Below are 11,009 nucleotides of genomic sequence, written 5' to 3'. Positions count from 1 at the left end.
CAATCTGGCAGGGAAAGTTCCTATGGATAAAAATACAGACATAAACAGCAGCGGTGAGAGTGAGGCACTTTGTATATCTTTTCTTTTTATATCTTAATCTTATAACTGGCCTCAAAGCCCCATTTTCCAGTTGAAAAAACTGAGGTTCAAAGCAGTCAACTAACTTTCCCATAGCAAATTCGTTGCAAGTGGCACACCAGGCTTGGTAAGTGGTAAATCAGGCCGATGTCAAGCCCTTGGGATTAAGCCCTCTGCTATATCAAGGAGAAAGGGCTATGGAGGGCCAGCGAGTGAGAGGCAGGCCGGGAGAAAGGAAGAACAGCTGGTCCAAGGTCTCAGAGCAGGTTCGTTTCTGGGGAAAGGCCCCTATCTCTGCTTCCCCCAGGCAGAGGAAGACTTGGGCCCTTTGAAAGGAAAATAAAACTTCGGGATCCCCAAATCACTAAGCCAAGGGAAAAATCAAGCTGGGAACTATGTCAGGCAAACCTACCTCCCATTTTATTCCTAAATAGCTACATACCTCCCTCACAAACTGCCCACAAGAAAAGTCATTGTGGGCCTCAAGATCTTTATCCTAAAAGAGTTCTGTTGAATTTCACTCTGGCAGTGTAAACCAATAACTGGTCTTCAGGGGTGCGGACAGAAAGTCATCCTTCTGCTCACCTGAGACACATGCATATCTGATTGTTTCCTCTGCCCTATTGTTTATGTAAAAATGCAGATTCACTGAGTCAGACTAAATTGTGTGTTCAGTGAAAGGCTCATCAAGGACTCAATGCAATCTTTCATCTCTTATCAACCTTCTGTCTCTTATGACCTGGAAGCACCCCTGCTGCCTTCAAGTTGTCCCACATTGCCAGACTGAACCAATGTACATCTTACACACATTGATTGATGTCTCCTGGCTCCCTGTGAATAAAAGCAAGCTGTGCCCTGACCACCTCAGGCACACGTCCGGACCTCCTGAGGCTGTGTGATGGGTGCATCCTTAAGTTTGGCAAAATAAACTTTCTACATTGACTGAGATCTGTCTCAGATATTTGGGGTTCACAGCCCTGCCATCTCTGCCCTCCTCCCCACCTCCTGCCCTGGGCATGGCTGGTAGACAAAAACCTGGAGAGCAGCCCACTCCCTGCTGATTGTCCTTCACTGGAACAGGCAGAGGAGGTTCTGGGTCACAACACAGAGGTGGGCTGTAAGCCTGCAGGAGATTACAGCTGATCCCTGAGGTGGGCCTGCCCCAAGGTGGTGGCTTCAGCCTGGGAGGGCCAGAGGAGCTCAGGCGAGACCTCAGCAGTCCGTGTGGAGAGGGAGGGCGGAGCTCAGGCGAGACCTCAGCAGTCCACGTGGAGAGGGAGGGCGGAGCTCAGGCGAGACCTCAGCAGTCCACGTGGAGAGGGAGGGCGGAGCTCAGGCGAGACCTCAGCAGTCCACGTGGAGAGGGAGGGCGGAGCTCAGGCGAGACCTCAGCAGTCCACGTGGAGAGGGAGGGCGGAGCTCAGGCGAGACCTCAGCAGTCCACGTGGAGAGGGAGGGCGGAGCTCAGGCGAGACCTCAGCAGTCCACGTGGAGAGGGAGGATGGGGAGAGGGTGGGGAGATGACTAGACCCTGAGTGACGCACACAGGCTCCCACTTCCATTCGAAGACACTTCCAGTGAGATGCTTAAATCTGCAGTGGAGGGTAAGAGACATGACCCCAGGAGACAGCAACTGGTGCTCCGAGGCACTGGAACCAGCTCCCTGTTGGAGTCTGAGGCCTTGGTCCTATTCCCAGTTTCACTCCTGGTTTGCTGAATGATCTGGAGACCTCTGGGTCTCACAGCTTTCCATCTGCAGAGTGGAAAGAGTGGATGGGAGGTTTCTAGGTTCCCTCCACTTCTCATCATTGCCGGCATTCGCTTATAACAGGGGTCGGACTCCTCTCTGTGCACCTGTCCTGCGGACAGACCTAAGAAGGTACATTTTCCTGGCTTGGGAGATTTGGGCTGAGCAGTCCAGGGTGGCCGAGGTTTAGAGGGGACAGCTAGGGAAGTACTTCCCCTATCCCTTAAGATCTGGGCTGGACTCCGCTCTTCCCATAGGGATTTACCTGAAGCCCAGGAACACCGTAGATCTGACTCCTGAAACTGCCTTTGCAAAATTAAAACACTGAGAGAAATCTAACACAGCTGACTCCATCCTGCTGCTTTAAAAAAAAAAATTAGCTTTTGGTGTACAAGTGGTTTTTTTTTGTTTGTTTGTTTTTTGCTTTGTTTTGTTTTGTTTTTTGTTATATGGATGAATTATACAGTGGTGAATTCTGAGATTTTAGTGCACCCATCATCTGAGTAGGGTTAATTGTACCTAATGTGTAGTTTTTTTTTTTATCCCTAGCACCCCTCCAGCCTCCACTTTCTAAGTCTCTGAAATCCATTATATTACTCTGTTTGTCTTTGTATATTCATAGCTTAGCTCCCACTTACACGTGAGAACATACGGTTTTGGGTTTTCCACTTCCGTGTTACCTCACTTAGAATACTGGCCTCCAGGCTGCGCATGGTGGTTCATGCCTATAATAATCCCAGGACTTTGGGAGGCCAAGGCGGGCAGATCACTTGAGGTCAGGAGTTGGAGACCAGCCTGGCCAACATGGCGAAACCTTGTTCCTAGTAAAAATATAAAAATTAGCCAGGTGTGGTGGCAGGTACCTGTAGTCCTAGCTACGAGGGAGGCTGAGGCAGAAGAATTGCTAGAACCCAGGAGGTGGAGGTTGCAGTGAGCCGAGATTGCACCACTGCACTCCAGCCTGGGCAACAGAGCAAGACTCCATCTCAAAAACAAAAAAACAAACAAACAAAAACACACCAAAAAAAAACTTACTTGGGAGCTCTGGCTCCCAGGGCCTGTGGGGAGTGGGGAGCTGGGAGCTAGGAGGAGGCTGGGTCACAAGAGCAAGTCTTTTCCAGGATGCCAGGACCACACCCGGTAGAGGGCTCAGTTGGAGTTTCAGGGATGAGCACCTGCCTGGAGGGCCTGAAGGAAGCCCATGGAAGGCCATGGCCAAAGGAGCTCATCGCCCTGGGGCCGGAAGAATCTGCCCAGCAGACGGTCCTGCGGAGGATCCAGGAACTTTCTGATTCGGTATGGAGGGAGGGGAAAGACGGGGAGCTGGGAAGACTAAGGTCTTCCTTAGTGGCAAGAAATAAGGCTTTCTGTTTCACTGTTCTGTAACGCCGTTAGGCCGTCTCTCTCAAGGCTCTCTTGTGCTGGGGCTAATGGGAAAGCTTGACTTTTGTTCTTCCTGCCATGCCTGTTTCCACCACTTGGGGTTTTACCCAGTGCCAAGCTGTGGGGTCCTCCAGCTTTGGTCTACAAAGACGATTGCCTGCTTGTCCTCCTGGCTTCCCCAGCTCCCTGGGTTTTTAGGGCTATGCTGCCTCCGTGCATAATCTCGTCTGGACCTGATTGTCACCATCACTGGAGAAGCTGTTGGCAGTGCAGACTCTTTGTCCACCCTAGACTGACTGCACGGAGCATAGAGTTGACAGGATCTGGGGGATTTACCTGCACATGAAGGCTGGGAAGACCTGCTCTAGACTCACCCGGTGACTTCCCATTTCCCCACTGGCTTCCAGGGACTCCATCCTACCTCCCCTCAGACTCACTTAGGACACAAAGTCTCAGCTCTCTTACCTTCTTCACCACCCCATCCCTGCCAGTCAGCGGACCCTTTTCCTGGTCTGAGGGAAGGCCTTCTATCGGTGTCACTATGACATTTTTCTTGCGCCCTGGCATCCTTTTCTCCCAAGGGCTAAGCTTCCCTAAGAAGGCCAGAAAGTCTTACAGCCGCCTCCTGCCTGGCCACATCTCTTCCCAGGGACATTATAGAGCCAGACACTGGCATCAATGAGGGGGAGAAGAAGAGAGAAAATCAGAAGGGAAAAAAATAGATATCTCAAAATATCCTGGCCTACAGGTGTCCCTGAACCCATTTCTTTTTGGGATTGAATGTCAACTGTGCTGCTGTCTGGCAGTAAGAACGTGGGTGAGGCACTCCAGTCCTCTGCACCTCAGTGACTGCATCTGTGCAATGGAATTATTTATAGAGTATCTCCGTCCCTTCCCCCAGCACAGTGTGTGGCTCCTGAGAGTTGATTGATCAGCTCATGCTGCCTGAGTCCACGCCTTTTTCTCTGTGGCTCAGTTGGATGGAAGCTCCACAGGGACAGGGATTTTTGATCTGTTTTCTTCACTGCTCTTTCCCCAGTACCCAGATTAGAGCCTGGTACAGAGTAGGTGCTGGAGAACTCTGTTGAATGACTGTAGAACAAAGAGCCTGGAGCTGCCCCAGCCCAGCAGGCTCCTCTCTCCTACCCAGGACCGTGGCACACGTCACAAGGCAGAATGGAACAGTGTCAAGGGTGGTCTCCCTAGACTTAGGAGACCTGGGTTTAGACCCTGTCTTTGCCATGCTTTTGCTGTAGGACCTTGAGCCAGTGACCACCTTTTTGAGCCTTTGCTTCCCCATCTCCAAAATGGGGATAACAGCAGCCCTTACTTCATAGAGCTGTTATGAGGATTAAATGAGATAATCCACCCCCTCAGCCTTTCCTCCCTGTCTCCCTATCCCGTAGGACCAGCAAGACCCCTTCATGCTGGCTGACCTGGACATGCTGGCCAGTCGCCATCAGGCCTTCTGCCAAGCCCTGCCACAGGTCTCACCCTTCTATGCAGTGAAGTGCAACAGTAGCCCTTGGGTGCTGCGTGTCCTGGCCGCCCTGGGCACCGGCTTTGACTGTGCCAGCCAGGTGAGCCTGTGCCCGCCGAGGATTAGGCCAGGCCAGCTAATCCTGGGGAGTCCCAGGCTGCTGCTGCTGAGGTCATGAATACGTGTCCCCTGTCCCAAGGAGCACTTGAAATGCGCTAAGCACACTGCAGGGGGCCTAACATGCATTCTCCTTGATCCTCCCATCCGCTCTGCAAGGCAGCCAGGGGATCTGCATTTCATAGAGGAGGAGACAGCCTTAGGGGGAATCACTTGCCCATGGGCCAACATATGGTAAGAGACAGAGATGATCCATCCAAAGCTGGCATTTTTTTCTTACACCAGGGGTGCAACATTCCAAGGGGTTTTTAGCAGAAGGGGATTCAGCAACGTTGAGGGAGGTTAGAGCCAAAGCCCAAGGGTGGGAAGGGGGAGAACCCAGGATGGGAGTATTTTGCTGAGCCTCTTTCCTTCCTTCCTTTCTTTTTAAGACTAGTCAAATGTAGTAGTGAGAAGTGGGGAAGAGTAGAACAAGGAGTTCATCTGTAACTGACTGTTACAATCAATTGAGATAACTCACCACTTTCGGACCAGCCCTTCCTCCCTTTCTGAGGAACCCTCCACTAAGCAGGATTAAGTGCACCAGCTGCCTCTAGGAAGCCAGCCCACTCCTCTCTATGGGGCTGAAATTGATGGGAGGGGGGTTGGTTCTAAGCTGAGACTATGAGCACCTAGAGCACAGGGCACGTTGAGACTATGAGCCCCACCCTGCCCTGCCTGGCAGGGACTCCATAATGAGCACCCTGTCAACCCCACCCAGGGCTCCTGCCTAAAAGTGGGGGAGCCGGAGATGGGACCCAAACCAAGGGTTCCATCAGGGCAACCTCTTTGGCTCATGCACAGAGTTCCTGTCCCCACATAGTTGGAGGGGGGCAGTGAGGCAGCCCCCAACCCTGGCTCTTGGCCACTCCAGGTGGAACTGGAGCAGGTGCTGGGCCTGGGCGTGGCCCCCTCGCGCATCATCTATGCCAACCCCTGCAAGCCTGCCTCCCACATCTGGTATGCTGCCCGGCACGGGGTGCAACTCCTGACCTTCGACAGCGAGGAGGAGCTCACCAAGGTGGCCCAGCGCCATCCTGGGGCCAGGTGAGACCAGCAGGGGTGCAGGCAGGTAGGGTGAGAGTCAGCAGTAAAGAACGTATCACCCAACACAGCACACCCCTGACAAACGCTGGCCTGAGACAAGTGAAGGGGAGGACCCTCAAAGCCCAGCCATTTTAAGACGGTCTGGCAGCTGCCTTTGGAGTGAGACAACCCAGGTTCAAATCCTGGCATTGTTGCTTACCTGATGTATGCATTGGGCACGTCTCTTTTTTTTTTGAGACGGAGTCTTGCTCTGTTGCCCAGGCTGGAGTGCAGTGGCCCGATCTCAGCTCACTGAAACCTCTGCCTCCCAGGTTCACACCATTCTCCTGCCTCAGCCTCCTGAGTAACTGGGATTACAGGCTCGTGCCACCATGCCCAGCTAATTTTTGTGTATTTAGTAAAGACAGGGCTTCACCATGTTGGTCAGGCTGGTCTTGAACTCTAACCTTGTGATCCGCCTGCCTTGGCCTCCCAAAGTACTGGGATTACAGGTGTGAGCCACCGTGCCCAGTCAAGTCTCTTTTTTTTTGAGACAGAGTTTTGCTCTTGTTGCTCAGGCTGGAGCGCAGTGGTGCAATCTCAACTCACCACAACCTCTGCCTCCTGAGTTCAAGTGATTCTCCTGTCTCAGCCTCCAGAGTAGCTGGGATTACAGGCGCCCGCAACCACATCTGGCTGATTTTTGTATTTTTAGTAGAGATGGGGTTTCACTGTGTTGGCCAGGCTGGTCTCGAATTCCTGACCACAGGTGATCCACCTGCCTCAGCCTCTGAATATTCTGGAATTACATGCGTGAGCCACTGCGTCCAGCCTAGGCAAGTCTCTTTTAACATTTCTAAAACTTGGTTCCTTCATTTACAACATGGGGGCATGTTGCCTGTCACATAGTAGGTGCTTACCAGTACTATCAGTTTTCTACACTCCCTTCTCTGGGTGTACCTAGGGAAAAGTAGATGTATACACAAGTGTGTTGGGCTGGGGTGATGGCCACATGGATTTGGTGGCATTGGAAAACATCCCAGATCTGGGAATCAGCTGGGCACAGGTGGGGGTGGTATAAGCAGCCCTTGGCGTCTCTGGCTGAGTGCTCTCTCCCTCTTCCCTATCCTCGGTGTCCCTCCTCCAGACTGCTCCTCCGGCTGAGGACTCAGGACAGCCAGAGCACCTTCCCTCTGAGTACCAAGTTCGGGGCCAGCCTGGAGGCATGTGGGCACCTGCTAACGTCTGCCAGAGACCTGGGGTTGGCCGTGGTCGGAGCCAGGTGAGCGATGCCTGAGGACTCCAGGAGCCCTTCCCTTGCTGTGGATAACTACGACAGAGACAGAGAGACACAGTCACACATAAGCCACTGGGGCCAAACGCAGAAACAAACAGCTGGAAACATAACTGATTACACTGGCGTAAGTGTCATCAGTTGGGGCCCATGGCAAGCTGTGGCCCCTCTCTGGGGCCTGTGAGACCCCATCTGTCTAAAGGGGCAGGATGTAATGTGAAGGTTACTCAGGGCCTCCCTGCTCTGAGGCCCTGGGGGGTTTGGGGTCTTGTTGTGAAGGATCCATGAGGGGAAGGGGAGCCCACGTGGCAGTGCTGGGATCACGGGCTCCACGGCAGTGTGTGTCTGAGTGTGTGTGCGTGTGAACACTCGGGTGAGTGCCTCTTCGTGGGTGCCTCGTTGGCCTGAGTGTGCAGGTGTCTAAAAGCACACACTTACGCCCGTGTAATCAGTTATGTTTCCAGCTGTTTGTTTCTGCATTTGGCCCCGGTGGTTTTGTGCCTTATGTGTGACTGTGTCTCTCTGTCTCTGTCGCAGTTATCCACAGTCCGTGTGGCTTTGTGGTTCGGAACTGTGTTTCATGTGTTTCTGTACGTATCTCTCACCATGTCACATGCACTGGCTGTGCTAGCTTCCACGTGGGCTCCAACTGCCAGACACCCCAGAGCTTCACACAGGCCATCGCTGACTGCCGGTGCGTGTTTGAAAAGGGCCGCGGGGCTGGGCATGATATGAGCTGCCTGGACATCGGAGGGGGCTTCCCCGGAACGGAGGACTCCGGGCCCAAGTTTGAGGAGGTGAGCTGGCAGGGGCGCTGGGGGTGTTCAGGGAGGTCCGTGTGTGTGCCCAGGCATGTGTGTGTGGGGGAGTCTGTGTTCATCCATGTACCTCTGTGTTTAGGTCTCTCTGGTGTGTCTCTGGGTGTGCTCTGTGTGCACAGGTGGGTAACTGTGTACGTGCATGTCTTGGCTTTGATATCCCCCAAAAGCAGACTCTGAGACAAACACTTAGATACAAGTAGCTTTTTTGGAGATGATCCATGGAAGCGCCAGTGAGGAAGTCAGGAAAGTGAGACAGAAGGGAGAAAAGTCAAAGAGAATTCATCTATGAGCTGGTTACCACTGTGGGCCCCTGCACCTGTCCCCCTGGGGACAATGTAGAACCTCAGAATCATCCCACTAGATGACAAGGGGCTGGGTCCTTTATTCACCAACTCCTGTCCCTCTTTGGTTGAAGGCTGTGGTCTGGGGGTGTTAATTTCCCCACATTGCAGCTAGTTTCTGAGGGTGCTGGAGAAAGCCCACAGAGCGAGAAGCAAAGGGGGGCAGGCACTGGAGGCTGGAAATCATCTTGCACAGGGCAGATGAGCTAAGATAGGCTGCGGGAAGGTGGCACAGGGTGTCCACTGCAGCTGCAGCAAGGGTTCTGGGGGCTATGCCTCTCTGTGTGTCTGTATGTGTGTATGTTTCCTTGTAGAATTCTTGTTAGCATCACCAATACAGTTATAGTTGGGAGTTTACATTCCCTGGGTCCACAAGACACTCATCTTCTTTCTTTGCATCGGATTAAATCGCTGCATCTTGGGACTTCTCAGGGAGCCTGGTGGCTAGCAACCCCACACAAGTGACCTCCTGTCTCTCAGCTTCTGTTTCCTCTTTGGTAAACAGGGATAATTCTAATGCCTACCCTGCAGGGTGCCTTGGGGATGAAAGGACTGACGCAGGTAAGGCGCTGGCACAGGCACTGGCACATCAACAAGTGTTGGATGAGTTAACCTCTTCCTGCTGTCCCTCCACCCCATTCCAGATGGCGAGAGTGATCAGTGCGGCCCTGGCCCAGGACTTCCCTGAGGAGCGTGGTGTCAAGGTCATCGCAGAGCCAGGCCGCTTCTATATGGAGTCTGTCTGCACGGCTGCTGTCAACATCATTGCCAAGAAGGCTGTGCTGGAGCCCGGTGGGTGGGCCAGGATGGCACTGGGTGGGGAGGCCACTGTCCAGGCATCCCCAGGCCCTGGAAGAGAGGAAGGGCAGAGGGTTGGGGCTCTGTCCCAGGAGCTGGGGGTCAGAGTAGTGACTGAGCTCTCCCCAGGAGGCAGCCGGAAGCTGATGTATTATCTCAATGATGGCCACTATGGCTCCTTCCGCCTTGGCCACTGAGAGCCTGTCCCAAGGGTTCCCATCGTGGTGAAGGTAAGGGGGCCACTCCAGCCCCAAGAGTCTAGTCCCTTACCTTGAGGTGCCTTGTGCCTCCCCCATTGGGAACAGTGGCTGTGCTGGACCCCTGAGGCAGGTCCTGGCCTGCTGCTTAGAGCACACATGGACACGTACATGATGCGTGCTCACAGGTCAGAGCATGGGCAGCAGCTGGCTATGGGGGCCTTGTCAGGCAAAGGGACAGTCACCAGAACACAAAGGCGTGGGATGTTTTCCAAAATATTGACGTTCTTCTCCCTGGTGGTTAAAGAGCTATTCCCCCGAGTCCACCAGGGGCCTCCCTGCCGACGCCCTTGCTGCTCAGTCCCACCCATGATCTGGCAACAAAGCTGGGATACCTGACCCTGTAGGGCCAACAGGATCTTCCTCCAGCTCCAGGGCAGTTGTCTCCTGATGTGATGGGTTGGTATCCGGGCCACGCTGCTTTGTAAATATCTTGACTGTTTCTCCTGGCCAGTGAACGTCTTGGTGTGTGCACACATTTGGTCATGTATATGATGTGTGTCTGCATGCATGTGCGAGTGCGTATGAGTGTGAAGTGTTTCTGGGTGTGTGTCTTCATGTGTGTATTTGCCTCTCTTCCCATTGGGTGGAGTGAGTACTGGATATGGAGGAATCAGTAGGAGACCCTGTGTTTGTTTGGTTCGCACAATAGTTTTCAATTTTAGTTGCCCATATTAAAAAATCAAGACATATTTCATAAAAGCCTGGATTTTCTCAGCTCCTCTCAAACATTTGAGAGATCTGATGATACATGGCCTGCAGAAAAACAAGGCAACAAATAATTCAACAAATTAGTCTAGCACGTCAGGGGCTGTGATCTGCTGGAACGGACTTCCAGCAGTGGCTTTCCCCTTTAGACAGACAGTGACTTTCCAGTTTGTTGTCAGACTTACCTGGTACATTTCACTCATTTGTGTTACCTGCTGGACCTCTAGGTAACTGAGTTTTCAACTGCTGCCTTATAGCAATGAATGAAGACAACAGCCCCATTTACAGAGGAGGAATCCGAGCCCTTACCTGTAGGCACATCAGACCTGGCCAGGCTGGGCAGCGGCCACAGAGGGATGGGTCCCAGCCAGTGTACATCCGTGTGCCCCTGGGAGTGCCCTTCCGGGTCTTTCAGTGGCTTCCAGGTAAGGGGTGGGATAGGCCAGCCTGCTGTCTTTTCTGACCCCCTTTCCTATGTCACACAGGAGTTCTGCTCAGAGCCGCCCCTCTTCCCCTGCACACTCTATGGTCCCACATGCGATGCCTCTGACAGGCTCTTCTTGGAGGATGTGCGGCTGCCCGAGCTTGATGTAGGCGATTGGCTGGTCTTCCCCTCCATGGGTGCCTACACATCCTCCATGAGCTGCAGCTTCAATGGCTTCCTGCCCGCTACCATCTGCTACACCATGGGCCCCCAGCTCAGGTGCCTGGGGGTTGGGGTTGAAGAGGAAGCAGGAAACCTCACACTCATTTGAGTTTGGGGTGGGAACTGGTCCCAGGGAATCTCCCTTTCCCTGTTGACTCACTGAAGTCAAAGTGTCCATCTGACCTTTGGGCTCTGATCTGCCTCTGGCCCCCCTCCCAGGGAGGTGGAGAATTGCAAAGAGATCCCCAGGCCCTCTAGCCACTGTCTGACCCCA

General features: G+C 53.2%; 2 protein-coding genes across 2 annotated transcripts; both read left to right on the top strand.

The window, feature by feature from the left end:
• Positions 1-2,950: 2,950 nt before the first annotated feature.
• Positions 2,951-4,866, top strand: LOC144337595 (ornithine decarboxylase-like). Its single transcript, XM_077983275.1, has 2 exons — positions 2,951-3,121; positions 4,615-4,866. Exons 1-2 carry the CDS (start codon positions 2,993-2,995, stop codon positions 4,864-4,866), a joined length of 381 nt encoding a protein of 126 aa, XP_077839401.1. The 5' UTR covers positions 2,951-2,992.
• A 158-nt stretch (positions 4,867-5,024) lies between these two features.
• Positions 5,025-10,844, top strand: LOC705256 (antizyme inhibitor 2-like). Its single transcript, XM_077983268.1, is given in 8 exon segments — positions 5,025-5,039; positions 5,719-5,891; positions 7,018-7,152; positions 7,796-7,961; positions 8,065-8,104; positions 8,759-9,118; positions 9,254-9,354; positions 10,575-10,844. Coding segments are annotated over 8 exon segments (1,260 nt in total).
• Positions 10,845-11,009: the final 165 nt, after the last annotated feature.

This window comes from Macaca mulatta, chromosome 1, assembly GCF_049350105.2.
Source record: "Macaca mulatta isolate MMU2019108-1 chromosome 1, T2T-MMU8v2.0, whole genome shotgun sequence".
Classification (NCBI taxonomy): domain Eukaryota; kingdom Metazoa; phylum Chordata; class Mammalia; order Primates; family Cercopithecidae; genus Macaca; species Macaca mulatta.
This window is presented reverse-complemented; position numbering and strand designations above follow the sequence as displayed.

Bases quoted from the DNA above. Each gene is read 5' to 3' on its own strand.
- LOC144337595 (XM_077983275.1), top strand. From the start codon at position 2,993: ATGAGCACCTGCCTGGAGGGCCTGAAGGAAGCCCATGGAAGGCCATGG. The intron at 3,122-4,614 runs GTATGGAGGGAG...CCTATCCCGTAG, and splicing joins TCCAGGAACTTTCTGATTCG to GACCAGCAAGACCCCTTCAT.